Source organism: Panthera leo, chromosome B3 (genome assembly GCF_018350215.1).
Source record: "Panthera leo isolate Ple1 chromosome B3, P.leo_Ple1_pat1.1, whole genome shotgun sequence".
NCBI classification, from domain to species: Eukaryota; Metazoa; Chordata; class Mammalia; order Carnivora; family Felidae; genus Panthera; species Panthera leo.
This window is the reverse complement of record NC_056684.1, coordinates 37,703,389-37,718,116: the sequence shown is the minus strand read 5'-3', so window position 1 is coordinate 37,718,116 and position 14,728 is coordinate 37,703,389. Positions and strand designations below refer to the sequence as shown.

Below are 14,728 nucleotides of genomic sequence, written 5' to 3'. Positions count from 1 at the left end.
CATTCTAGACTTTCATTACCTGTAACTCTTTGAAGTTGAATGGTTCAGTTAACCAGTAGACTCTAATTTACACTGATCAAGTCTCCAAAGGCAGCTGATGTGGCCAGCCCACAAGAAGGTCTGGGTTCAAGGGTAATGCTTTTCTAGTGTTAAGGTGGGCAGTGGGATTGGGAGTACTTAGTACATTATTAATGATAATGCATTAAAGAGCTAAGTAAGTAAACAAAATGGGGCCATTGATAGTGTCTGTGAAACAAAAATTAAGATTAATCCAATTCTGTTGTACCTGAAGACTAAAAATGAATTAAAAAAAGAAAAGAAAAAGGAATGTTGCCATTTCTGTGCATTAGGCCAGTGACAAGGATGCAGATTGCTTCTTGTTATTTTCAACGATGGGAGAATTGGGCAAGTTTCACAATTGTTTCTCCACAAGAATACTTTACCAGTGGAAAATTTCCATTAATTGTTTCCCTACTTGACATAATAACTCTTTTGTTATAGCAAACTCTAGTACAGTAACGTGGAAAATCATAGTTCCAATGCTCTGGGTCTTTGTTGTTTTTTCCCCCCTCCAATAAAAGATTTACTCTTCTTCATCCAAAATCTTTCAAAGTTTTTTTTTTTTTCTTTTCTTTCATGAGCAGTCCTTTTCAGTCTTCTTGTCTGTACCATTGTGCCATCTCTCATGGCAGTGACAACCTTTTTTTAGACATCTGCTCTGTTCAGGCAGTAATATTCCTTTAAGTGTTATCATTTCTCATTTTTCTGACATTTCTGTCTATTAGGTATTACTGATTCCATTGTATGGATGAGAATATGTAGGTTCAGAGAGATTAAATAATTTCAGAGTCCACAACAGCTTTAAGTGGTTAGTATACCTTTTGAGTAAGAATTTTGTTTAAATTATAATTTGCTTAAAGTGGAAGGGCATATAAATGAAAATAATCATGGAGTGTGCTTGGAGGCAGTCTGCAGGGGGTTGGTAAGAGTGTAGAGAATAGTACATTGTAGGGAGAAGATACTTAAAAGAAGACAGTATATGAGATATGATTGTCGCATGTAGTCCTAGAACAGACCTATTAGGCTCTAATAAATTATTAAATAAAGTTCTTCCAGGCCATATTAAAATTTTTTTTTTAGTTTATTTATTTATTTTTGAGAGAGCAACAGAGAGTGAGCAGGGGAGGGGCAGAGAGAGCGGGAGAGAGAGAATGTCAAGCAGGCTCCGCAGTGTCAGCACGGAGCCCGATGTGGGGCTCAAACTCACAAACCATGAGATCGTGACCTGAGCCGAAACCGGGAGTCAGACACTTAACTGACACCCAGGTGCCCCCATATTTAAATTTTTTTAAATATGAGATTCAGTCTCCCTATCTCTATGGTTTCTTGGATGTTATTGTACGACTCTGTTTATTGTATTCTTGCTTTTTGCTTACCTATATTTTATTTTTATTTTTTTTAAGCTTATGTATTTATTTTGAAAGAGACAGAGACAGTGTGAGTGGGGGTGGGGCAGAGAGGAGAGAGAGAATCCTGAGCAAGCTCCATGCTGCCAGCACAGAGTCCAGTGCGGGGCTCGAACTCACAAAACCACAGGATCATGACCTGACCTGAACCAAGAGTCAGATGCTTAACTGACCAAGCCACCCAGGCACTCTACTCTGACTTACCTATATTTTATATAGGTAAATGTGATTACCCAAACTTAGACAATTAAGATATAGACATACTGGACAGATTGACTGGGTTAATACTTAGTTGGTTAGAGGCCTCCCAGACCTTAGTTTCTTCAGTCAAGCCCCATGCTACAAAGAATCTCTAGACTGAACAAGTGAGAAAGATAGGAGAAAACGATTTTGTTCTAACCTCAGGTGTTCTCATTCCAAGTAAGACATTTGCCTTGGATGGTAACTCCCAGCTCATTGCTATACTCCCTGTAGTTAAAAGATATGTTAAATATTGGTAACTATGAAAACTTTCTAGCTTTATGCAGCTTCTGACTCCATAACTTTAGGAAATACGAGGTTACTGGGTTTTTTTGAATATTGTTTAGATTTCCAGTCATGAAGATTTGAGAAGCCAGTTGAGTAATGAGGCACATGTTTAGGTAATAGGTAAGATTGACACCTGTCTCTGATTCCTTAGCCACTTTCTTATTAAATGAAATTTGTGAATGTACTGGGTTCTTAAGTGGAAATACTCTGAAGTGTTGTCTTAGGAAGTATTAATGTTCCCTCAAGGATCAGGCATCAAATGTATGTGACTTTTGTTTTGTTCAAAAAGTTAATTTCCATTTTATGGAGAAAAGATTTGGAGTCCTAATTTTAATGTATTTTAGAAAAATAAAAATTCTTTATTAAGGTTTAGATATATTTTCTAGGAGAGTAACATAATAAATTTGAATGTACTAAAAATATACACAATTAAAACAATTGATACGCTTTGTAATTATTACCCACATCTTCTTATTAAACAGTTTTATTTCTTGTTGTCAGAAACAGAGGAGAAATACATGTACATCTGAGGGAGGAGGAAAAAAAATCAAATTCATCCTTCCCAAACAATCAATCAAAATTGACAGTCCCTCAACATACAACATGGAGGGCACCCATAGCTTTCAGAGGGAAGCAGCCTATAAAATGGGCAGGACGCTTTTGTATTTCTAACATTTGATGAAGAAGCATCTGCTGAATTGGAAGAGTACTAACCTGTACATCCTGGTGGTGTCGGGAAATTAATATTTTTCCTGGCACTGCTCTATCGTTAGACTTAAATATTAGAAGATGTCAAGATTTGCAAAAAATGCAGTAAAATTAGTGATATCCTTGTATTTTAACAAATTTGACTAATTATTGCTGTGCAAACTGGTATTCAAACTTGAATATTCCATTTTAGAGTCTCTGAACATCTTTCTGGCATTAAAAGACCCTTCTCCAACCTCCCACCATCCCCCCTCAAAGAAAAAACCCTAGCTATTTTCAAAGTAGTTTAAGTGATAGCAGATATACAATGTAATGGAGTTGAGGAAAGATTGCAGAAATTTGAATTATGAAAGGAATCTAATCATTTTAGCTCAGTTAACTTGATTTTTATATGTTTTAAGCAGAAATTGGAATTTATATGAGGTGGTGTCAGAAAGCTCTTTGCATTTATAAATGCTCACTCCTGCAAGTTAAAAACCTTGGTTCATAATTCCCACTTTGGGTCTTGGGAGCCACTTTTCAATCATTTCTCTCTGCTAATTTTGGTGTCACCCTCATTTCTTTTTAAACGATTCATTTTGAGCAAATTTGTAAATGGCCCTGATGTGTTCTACAATTTAGTCAATTACTGTTTCAGCCTGCAAGCCTCCTGGGGAACGGAACATACATGGCCTGAAGGTACGAATTTCAATAATTGTTTCAGTAAAGTTAGATGGATTTGTAATGCTGTGTTCCACTTATTGAAATGTCAAATAAAACTGCACTTTCTCAAGCTCTGACAAGCGATCCTTTTTTTTTTTTTTTTTTTTTCCAAAGGGGATGCGGAGGGGGATTCATCTGTAGTATTTTCTCAATATGTGTACATATTTGGATAGAAGGCTTTTTGGGGGCCACATTTTTTTGTTTTATTATTATTTTGAATCATTTTGTGGATCCGTTTCTTCAGGATGATTCTGAGCACTGGTGTCCACAAAGATTTATTTGCGTGAAAATACAGAGTTCATTTCAGTGATTAATTAAGCACCTAAGCATATTGCACACAGAATACCCTCCTCTTCTTTTGACATATTTATGCTAGAAACATATATTTATTTGATGTCTTTTCATTGTTCTTTGTCTTTTGAATTCTGGATTTCTGCTTACAGCTTCACATTTGAAAGAAAAGCTGGCTATTGTATTAGATTCAAGCATTTTATAATTAATTATTTGGACCTCGTTTTTCAGTGAATAGGAAACATTCTGCAGTGTTCTGTTTGGTTTTAGAGCTGGAAGGGTATGAAAACGTGAGGTTCACTACTAACCTCGGGATGTATTCTTCATGTTCTTTTTTGAACATATTGTTTTGTATATGAAACAAAACAAAACAGTGAATTGAATTCAGTTCTGGAGAGTGAATTGCAATTTTCCCATTTATCTCTCCTTTATTTCAACACCATTTAGGTATTTGAATAACAACAGGAAAAGTATATTATGTAACATACGGGTTGTACCGTTCTGTAACCTATATACCGAGTAGACTCCAACCGTGGGTCTGTCTAGCAACAAGCTAATTAACCTTCATAGTGAAATGAGAAATTTGTGGCAAATTATAGGTTAATTGGAACTGTGTCCTCGGAACACAAGACTGATCGAGATTCTTTCTTTCCTTGTAGGTGAATACCCGGGCTGGACCCTCTCAACACGGCAGCCCAGCTGTCCCGGATTCACTTCCAAGCAATAGGTAAGAGCAAGCAAGTGAAGTGTGCCCATGAGCATGCTTATCTACAGAGCTGGGGGTGGGGATGAGGCTTGTGGGATGACACCTCTCTTCTATAAGACCATACGAATGTGTATGTGGCTAAGAAGAAATTTGACCAGTTGGGTAACTGTAGCTACGTGTTGACTGCAGAGAAAGGACCTCACCGAGGAAGATGGAATGAGGCATTTTAAACTAATAATTTTGGTCTGTGGAATGGTGTGCCTTCAGTCTTCAAATTTCACAGAGAATTCAGTAGTGCCTTTCACTTCAGTGCCTTCCGTGCCTTGACGATCTGGTTGGGTAAATTGTGTAACACTTACCATTTTTTTCTTGATTGTCTGTCTTTTGGCACCATTGTTGTCCACTGACCTCTTCACCAGAAAGAGGCAGGAGAGAGCGAAGTGATGGAACTTAAATTGACCAGCCATGTTGCTCTTCTTGTATCTTTGGTCATACAGAACATTGAAGCTATTGCAGAAGGAAGATAATTTTCACTCATTCATGCTAACAGCACCCTACACTGCTGTGGGGATACCAAAGACTTGAGTGTCTTTTCAGAGTGTTGCTTCCGATCATCACGGTCCTCAAGTGGAAGGAGCAACCTGCTCAAGTTGATAGAGTTCTAGGTCATTTGGGTTATACCCTCAGTTATTCAGCGAGTGCACCTCACATTACTGTACTTGAGGATGATGCTGTGGAGGCGATTTCTCTGGGTGTACCTGTTCACGCTGGTGACTGGAAAGCCGGCATTGAGCCAGAAGACCCTTCCACTCTGTCCCAGGCTTTTCTAAGTGTAGAGCTGTCACCAGTATCGCACAGCTATTTATTGGCTGAGGTATAGTTTAGGTTTCTCCTCTTCCTTCTGTCCGCCTCCTTAACCCAGAGTCCTGGTTCTTTTGCCAGAGGGCTTTAACTGTAGGTAATTTAAAGTCTCTCCTTCTGACTCTCTTTTTACCCTCCTGTCTCCTCCTCAGAAGTCGCTTCCTTGATTGCTTTATTATGGTGTCAGTGTATCTACTTACCAGCTTTCCTGCTGTGAGCACACTACTTTTAAAGTGTGTTTTCTTCTTAAACAATTCATTCTGTCTTAAGATGCACTCAACCACGTTATCCACTAGCGGATCCTCTGTCTTGTGGTCACAAGGGGTAGGTCTTTAGTTCTCATTCTAGGGCTTGGCCCTGCCAGGCGATACCTGCAGCTTAGTGGAGGCCCGGGGCTGAGGGTCACTTGTTATGCTCAGGTCAAAGAAGGCTGGGCATTTAATTTTACCACTATTTCCAGAAAAGTTGTTGTTCAGACAGACCCACCATGAGCCTTGAGGAAAAACAAGGACTTTCTCTGGTGTTTTGGGTTCCATTTATTTCATCATGGTATAAAAAGCAAGACAGAGTTGAAAAAAAAATGGGAAGGCATAGAAGGGGCAGGATAACTTTTCAAGTTCTCTGAGATTTGGCTCTAACAATAGGAGTAAATTAGCTTGGTTTTTAAAGAACTACAGTGTATATTCACAGAGTATCATAAAATTTTCACATTGGACAGAATTTTGGAGACTATCTGATTTAGTAGTTCTCAGCCTTTTGTTGTAGTATCTTTCCTTAGGGATGTGACAGCCTCCTACCTAGTGATGGTGGTCTCCTCCAGCAGTGACTTCTGTTATGGGAGGAATGCAGTTTGAAAGAGACCTGCTATAGATTCTAATATGCCACCCTGCATTGGCCATGTTCTGTGTCCCACGCTGACAACTAATCAAAAGTATTTATTGAGTGTCACCTGTTGAGTAGGTATTGTCCTATGCACGAGAAGTACAATGTAGTCCTTATCCTCTAGAGCTTGCTATCTAATGGACATACAGGGGGGAAAAAAAACCCAAACAAATACAGACAATCACACTTTATAATTAGTGTTATGAAGGAAGCAGGCAGGTTTTGGAGAGAGAGAGCACTGGGCAGGAATGTGTTTAGATTTAGACAGCATGTTCAGGGAAGACTCTCCGGAGGAGAGTGACATTCTGAGAGGCCTGGAGGATGGGAAGGGCCTAGCCACATCAAGAGCCAGCAAAGGGCATTTCACAGGGAGGGGAGAGCGTCTGTGGAAGGCCTGTTCGGTGTGTTCATAAGTAGGCCAGTCTGGCTGGAGCCCAGGGAGGGGTACTGATTGGGCGAGTGTGGAGAGAGGGGAGAAGAACATTGGAGTGATCAGAGAGAAGGGGACAGGATGGGCCACGTCGGCAGGGCCCTCTGTTTTAGTTTTCGTTTTTGTATTGTCATTGGTGAGCATCAGATGTCCGGCTCTGTTTATAAAAGACCCTCTGCCTGTGCTGTGGAGAATGAGTCAGAGGAGCACCAATCTAATCCAGCTCTGTTTCGATGCTTGACTCCCCAGCCCTTGCCAAATGGTCATCCAGGCACTTCCTGAATATCCCTCGCAGCGTGAATGCATTTTATTGGCCATGGCAGCCCCTTCCATTTTCACATAGCTCTGTCTTAGAACATTCTTTGTCATGAGCCAAGATGGGTCTCCCTTTAGCACCCGCTTGTAAAGATTTTGTTTGGCCCTCAGAGCAGGGCTGTTCCCTCTTCTAGGTAGCTCTTCCCATCGTCTTCCCTCCAAACATACTACTTGTAGGTTTCCTGTCTCAGCAAATTCTCCCACACCCACCCAGTGACTAACTTGCTGGTCATCTTTCACTGCCTCCTGGGCCTCCCTCAGAGCCACATCTAGTCAGTCCCTACACCTGTAGGCCTGCCTTCTGTCATGCTGGAGTCTGTCCACTGGCCAATACCCCCGTTGCTGCCAAGGCAGTTTGGGCTCTGTAGATCACGGCCACAGCCACAGTCTTGCCATGTGCAGCCCCTCCTCCATGCTGCAGCCACAGTGATCTTGCCAACATGCATTCTGAGCCCATCATTCCCCCTTTAGGGCTGACTGCTCCTCCTTAAAACCTTTAGGACAGTGTGTAACCTTGGCTACAGGTGAGCAATGGGCTCTCACATTTAAGTTCCCTGCCCACTTGACCCCTTCCTGCTTGACATTCCAGCTTTGCTGAGGAATGCATGGAGCCCTCAGTGGATCATGTTTTCTCTCACTCCTGGCCCTTCCTGCTTTCCTCCTCTTTTCCTCCCCTTCTTCACCTTCAGTCTGGCCAACCTTGGCCGATTTGAAGAACAGAGCTTTACCTTCTTCTGGAAACCACCTCTGGTGATTGCCCACCTCGTAGTCAACACCAGGTACCCACTCTATAATTTCCCCAATCCCCTGGTGCTTGCTTTTACTGTGGCAGTTAGCACATTGTCTTATGGTCGCTTCTGTCCCCCAGCAAATTCTGTACTCTTGGAGAGCAGTGACTACAGCATATTCATTATTGAATTCCCAATTCCCAGTATGATGCTTGGCACATAGGAGATGGTCAACAATGCTTGAATGAATGAGTGGATGAACAGATTTATATTCCCTCTAAGTCTTTTTTAAATTTTTTTTTTTCAACGTTTTTTATTTATTTTTGGGACAGAGAGAGACAGAGCATGAACGGGGGAGGGGCAGAGAGAGAGGGAGACACAGAATCGGAAACAGGCTCCAGGCTCCGAGCCATCAGCCCAGAGCCTGACGCGGGGCTCGAACTCACGGACCGCGAGATCGTGACCTGGCTGAAGTCGGACGCTTAACCGACTGCGCCACCCAGGCGCCCCAATATATTCCCTCTAAGTCTTGTCTCTGAGTTGAATTCTCCCAACTCATTCAGCCTCTCTGATACCTTATTTCTAGTCTCCTCACCCATTTCTTCTTCTTTAGATATCTCAGTGTCCCTCTTAAAGTGTCATACCAAGGTTGCAATAACATCACATTTAAATTTTAAGATGTTTTGAACAGTGATTTTTGGATAATCTAAGTCACCGTGACTATACAGATAAACAAAATACTGAGTAAACTGAGGCACAAAGAAATTTCCAGAAATTTTTTTTTTTTTTTTTTTTTTTATTGAGACCAAGTTGGTAGTCAGACATTGGCATAATGGATGAAATCAGCATTCTCCTCTGTTACTTTCAAAGCATGAAGTGGTCTTTGCCTTAGGTGGGTGACTGTTAAAATGACCTTACTAATCCACATGGTGTTCCTTGGCCATAATTACTGAATGCAGGTTCCACTGCCAAGTCAAGGCCTTTCCTAAATATCTTGGCTCCCTCCTTCTATAAAATTGGGATGCTTAAACTTTCATCTATCTACCTCCAGCGTTAGGAAGACTGATGAAGCTGTATTAAGGAATCACGTTTTGCTTCTTGGATGAAAGGTGCTTTGTAAATGCATTGAATCAAAATGTTATTATTTCAAGTTGTGTGACATAATGGAGTATCTGTGGAGAAACATTGCCTAGACATTGTTTTGTTATTTCTGTTTTTACAATAATTGTAACTGTTAAATTGGGAGTCATCTGTGGGAATACAAGGGGTCTAAGTGTTCCCCAGGGGAAAAAAAATATATGTGTGTGTGTGTGTGTGTGTGTGTGTGTGTGTGTGTGTGTGTGTGTGTGTGAGAGAGAGAGAATGAATGAGCAAGGCCTGAACCTTTGTTTCCTTTATAAATTATTCCCACAGGGCTATTGTGAGGATTAAATCAGGATAATGAGTAATGGCATTTAGCACCATGCCTGGCACATGGTAATCATGCAGTAAATGAGAGCTGCTATTATTATTTTCTTAACTGGATTGATTTTGGTAGTTTATTGTTTGATACATATTTCTGCCTTAGTCTCATTTTACAAAGTTCTTTTTTTTTTATTTTATTAAATTTTTTTTAACGTTTATTTCTGAGAGAGAGAGAACACGAGCAAGGGAGGGGCAGAGAGTGAGGGAGAGAGAGGGAATCCCAAGCAGACTCCAGGCTGTCAGCGCAGAGCCTGGCATGGGGCTCAGTCTCACGAAGTGTGAGATCATGACCTGAACCGCAACCAAGAGTCGGACGCTCAACTGACTGAGCCACCCAGGCGCCCTATCATTCTACAAAATTCTTAACTGCCACTTCAGTATATGAATTCTTAGACTTGGGAGGACATTATTAAAGGTTAGAATCCTTGGTTAAGGGCATGTTTTGTAAAATCTGGAGAAAGTAGGGACTGTTGCTCCATAGTCTGCATTCGACCATAGCAGAAGTTTAAGAAGTATTTAGAAAGAAGAGTAGTCATAACTTGAAAGAGCAAGTGTGGTCAGACATGAAGCCTGAGATCTTTATCAAGTATAACTTACTCAAGGTACCAAATGCATGTGTGTGTATGTGTGTCTGTGACTGCCATATAATAAATCACAACCAGAACCAAGGCCACCATTTATCAAATTCTTAGCACGTGCCACGTCCCTGGCTGGGTTCAAGGATGGGAAGGGAGTGGAAAAGAGGTGATCTAGATGTGGTCCATGTTCTCAGGGATCTCCCAGTCTTGGGGAATGTGTGGTGGAAAGAAAGGCATCTATACAGGTAACTAGCACGAGGGAAGAGAGTTAATTTGGTAGATGAATAGAGGGTTAGAATAGATAAAGAATAGAGTTACAAGGGGCCCCTGGGTGGCTCGGTCAGTTGGGTGTCTGACTTCGGCTCAAGTCATGATCTCACAGCTTGTGGGTTCTTTCGAGCCCTGCATCGGGCTCTGTGCTGACAGCTGGGAGCCTGGAGCCTGCTTTGGATTCTGTGTCTCCTACTCTCTCTGCCCCTCCCCCGCTCATGCTCTGTCTCTGTCTCTGTCTCTGTCTCTCAAAAATAAATAAACGTTAAAAAAAATTAAAAAAAAAAAAGAATAGAGTTAACAAGCTTTACATTTCCAATTAGAACATTGATGAGATGAGATGCTGTTTTGTACACCACTCTAACTGGGTGGGCATCTGTGGGCATAACTCATAATAAAGCTAGAAGGACTTCAGAGTGTTCCCTAGCCACTTTCCCTAAACTCATTCCTGTAAGTGTTTACAAGTCATATGTGTCCAGAGAAGAACATTTTCATGTTTCTTAAATAACTCTGAAAGATGAGTCTCCCACTTATAGAACAGAAAAGCAAAGAGAAAGCAGTTGAAATTTACTTAATATCTACAATGTGTGTGGGCTTTTTGTAATATTTAATTTTCTTGATTACTCTATAAAGTTGATATTTCCCCCATTTGACAGAAAGAGGAAATTGAGGTTCAGAGAGGATAAGTAACTGACTTGTGCCAGATGACACAACCAGTGAGCCCCAGAATTTGTTTGTTGCACATTTGCTTCCCAGCAAGCTGAATTGTACCTCTCAATGGTAGTAAAAGATCCGTACTTAAGCTATTTTATCTTTTGAAGTTCTGTTTTCTTGTGCATCGTTAAGTTCTTTGTATTTAGCAGATGCCAGAGCCCACATAAAATAGCCACTGAAAGGCTACCCAAAGGCAGCAGGACTAAATAGCCAGGAAAGGTCACTGAAGTAATCCGTAAGGTAATCTAGCTTCATTGGGATTGGAGGCTTCCGTCTTGCTTTAGGGGTTCAGGATTTTTATTAATACCTTTGCCATATGGCCAGTTACTTTTGTAAATGTTTGATGTAGGAAGAAGGATGCAAAGTGTGGAGTCCCTGTGTTCACCTAAAACAAAGACATATTGTAGTCTGGAATTTTGAACAGTGTTCAGAGGTGTCAGTGATCTTGCCATTAAAAATTATGTCTTCCCTTTTCAGCTTAAAGAAGTCTTCTGCTGAACTGAAAAAAATATTAGCCAATGGCCAGGTAGGTGTCATTACATATTAAGATTTTCACGTAGCAGTAACTTATTACTGTCCAGTTTTTGTATCCATACACTTAATAAACAGATAAAGAGCCTGTGAATGTCTTCTTGTCATAAATGAATTACAGTGGCTTAATTTGATTGGCAGAGCAATTTGCAGCACGTTTTTCAAACTGTGCTAATGGGTTTCACTCCCAGCAGATTGAAGTACCAGGCACCCACCCTGCTGCCATCTCAGTCTAAAAAAAGTTAATCAGTTCTGAACAAGTGTGTCAACCCATGGGTTGTTGAAATGGCCCAGCGTCCGGAGGTGGCTGCCACTTTCATTATCTTTGAGGAGAAGAGGAAAAACTGTTACTTTCTTACCTTGGCTCCTTCTTTTGTCCTGAAAGGAACGCTGGCTTTTTAGGGGAACACCGTAACAGCAGACCTTTGGCGTTTAAAATCCTGGGCCTGAGAAGCCCTTGGTTTGGTTGGCCTAGTGGACTGGCCATCTAAAGCTGCATGACCTAACCCAGCCAGTGAGGGACAAACAGGCCTGCGGGCCAGTCATTTCTCACTAATTTTGATTCCAGTAAATGGACACATCTGAAATAGTATAGTGCTTTTAAACATACACTGGCAAATTAAGCTACCTACAGGGTCCTCGATTCTTCAATAGCAACATAAATGCGTTTTAATGTTTGTTATAGAAGAAGCCCTTTGATAGCCTTGGAGGCAGGCGCCTGTCCATTGCGATCAAGCCTGCCTATTAGGCTCTATTGACTGAGACATCTGTGTCACTGCAAATAAAAGACTCTTATTGATTTTCTTAACTGCTGTTCACTTCCCGTCCATGTTTCGAAGGCTGAAATCTTAATTATCTCAGATGCTTATTCAGTGCCTTCACACGCTGACCTCTCCAAGCCTCATTGGCATTTCATGAATCAAGTACTTGTAGTGGAGCACGTCAAGAAGACAAAGCTGGGTCCTTGTGCTTGTCCTTTAATATCACCTGTAACTTTGTGGCCTAATAGATGGATGCTCATGCCTTAAAACAGTGACGGTATGATAGTGCTTCTGGAAGCCCTACTTATTTAGCACACAGTCCCTTGAATACAGTTAGAAAAAATAAGTTGATCCGGTTCTGACATCTGGTCGTCATCCAGAGTGTAGGAATTCTAGTCCTTAGATATTCTGTGTACAGCCAAGGAGAATCTGGTGTTGTCTCTGTAATCATGATGGTTTCAAAATTTTATATAGTGTTTATCTAGTACCTAAAAGTACTTTAAGCAGCCAGAGGTTTGTTTGGATTGAGATCTGCAAATGTGTCCCCCTAGTGCCCTGGATGTGTTCGGACCCAGTATGAAACAAAACCTGACTAAAAGCAGAAATCGCGAGCTTGGGATTTTTCCGTGTCTCTTAACACGCTTGCAGGTCTAGTTACTAATTGTAACTTATGTGTGAGTCACATGCATTCTTCAGCTGGAAAATATATTTCAAAATTGACATAAATTAAGAAGCTTTAACTACATTTGTTCAACTCAGGCAATGGAAAATAACCTGTCATAGATTCCTCTTTCAAAGATGAAAAACAGTTTATTTCCACTGCAAAAAATAAGCATTCTGAAATGTTCCTAATGTTTTGACAACAAACCTAGTGCCATAAATATCTTAGTGGTTTCAGTTATGAGGTTCTCTGTGGTGGAAGACTGTCATAAGAATGATTTTTGACACTTAAAGATTGTTTATTGCCTTCCCTTGGGAATGTGTTAACCCCGCGTTAAACAGTTTGGCGTTTTCTTTCTTTTAAGGAACAGCCTTTATTTGCTTTCAGTCACAACGAACAAAACAGAAAAACCCACGTTTGGAAGTCCTCATAATACCTCCTCCTTGTGCTAATTTCTCAGTTCCTTGGTGCTATAGGGTAACTAAAGACTGAGCGAGATTGCATCGCAGTGAAGTAATGTGCCCAGTTGTGGCATCAATAAATTTCTGGGCTGAGCACTGACACCACTTGATATGGAAGATGTAAGTCACATTTAACGATACTTTAACACTTGAGCATAGTTTTTTATTTTAGTGGTTTATGCTCTCAAGCATTAATAATGATTTGCCTTTCCACTAGCCTCCACTTAGGTTTAATAAGGAATTCATATTAATCATTAAAAGAAAGGGACATGATTCTTCAAGATAATCAAATATTGACAGGTTAGAAATAGCTTTCTGCCTGGGTTCATTGATATAGGTTATGTGATATAAATATTTATTTCTTTTCTGTCACTCAGAGTAAATGCCACCAATTGATTCAGCATTGATATAGTGTCAACAGTTCATAAGAAACATTTGACTGGCTTGTGTTTTCCGATTAGTCTCTGCTCTATAAAGTGGGATTTACTAAATCTCTCCAATTGTCTGCTCATACAGTGTGACTGCTTTCTGAAACCATTATTGCTTCGATTTGTGAAGCAAAGGTCTAGTGATGGGTCTAGTTTCTGTCAGACCTTTACATATAAAATAAGGATTAATTGAGCATTTTTATTTTAATGATTTATAAGCAATAGGTGCTGATTCTTCTTAACATAGGCAGACAATAAACAAAGAATATTTTCTTTGCTGATCCATAATTGAATTCCATTTCATTTTCCCCATTAATTTCATTAATATTGTATTAAATCAAGCACTTTTTAAGAGTTTAACATTTAGTCTTTGGAATGGAGACATCGTTTTTCTTTTATCGTTTAATGACTGAGGATTCCTTTTTTTGCCAGCTTAAAAAAAGCCAGATTATAAGATTTTTTTTGGCATGTTTCACTGAGAGCTATAGATCAGTATCATTGCTGTGATTTCGTGATGTGTTTTTCCCACTTCCTTTTCAGTGCGGTATCATCTCTTTAACATTGGCCCTTGATGTGAAACTGATTAGAAATGGCCCAGTGGGTCAATTTAAAGGATTAAAAAAGTGTATAGTTACTCCAAGGATGAACAACTTTCACCTTTGCATCTCTAAAGTTGTTTCTCTTCTTTTCGTGTTTTAGCTTTTATAGGAGAAGGTGACAATATTTTCCTATTCCTGATAAATTAAGTATAGTTGTACTGAGAAGCCACAGATCTTAGAACTAATTCTGATCCTGCTGCATGTTTGGCTATTTTGAGAACTTCAGATGCCTTTAAGCATACTTATTGTGTTTAGAAAATAAAAAGGAGGGGAGTACTAGGTGGCTCAGTCAGTTAAGTGTCTGACTTCGGCTCAGGTCATGATCTCACGGTTTGTGGGTTTGAGTCCCGTGTTGGGCTCTGTGCTGACAGGTCAGAGCCTGGAGCCTGCCTCAGATTCTGTTATCTCCCTCTCTCTCTGCCCCTCCCCCACTCATGCTCTGTCTCTGTCTCTCTCTCTAAAAAATGAATAAACATTAAAAAAATATTTATGGGTGCCTGGGTGGCTCAGTAAGTTAAGCATCTGACTTCAGCTCAGGTCATGATCTTGTGGTTCGTGAGTTCAAGCCCTGTGTTGGTCTTTGTGCTGACAGCTTGGGGCCTGGAGCCTGCTTTGGATTCTGTGTCTCCCTCTCTCTCTGCTCC

At 40.5% G+C, this 14,728-nt stretch overlaps 1 protein-coding gene across 17 annotated transcripts in view; it reads left to right on the top strand.

The window, feature by feature from the left end:
• MAP2K5 (mitogen-activated protein kinase kinase 5) overlaps nt 1-14,728 on the top strand; it is a 270,688-nt gene that overhangs the window by 39,973 nt on the left and 215,987 nt on the right. For all 17 annotated transcript variants that reach the window (XM_042941603.1, XM_042941608.1, XM_042941602.1 and 14 more), the window contains exons 5-7: nt 3,340-3,380; nt 4,355-4,422; nt 11,121-11,169. In XM_042941603.1, coding sequence (XP_042797537.1) covers nt 3,340-3,380; nt 4,355-4,422; nt 11,121-11,169 — 158 coding nt within the window. The remainder of the gene's footprint in view (nt 1-3,339; nt 3,381-4,354; nt 4,423-11,120; nt 11,170-14,728) is intronic.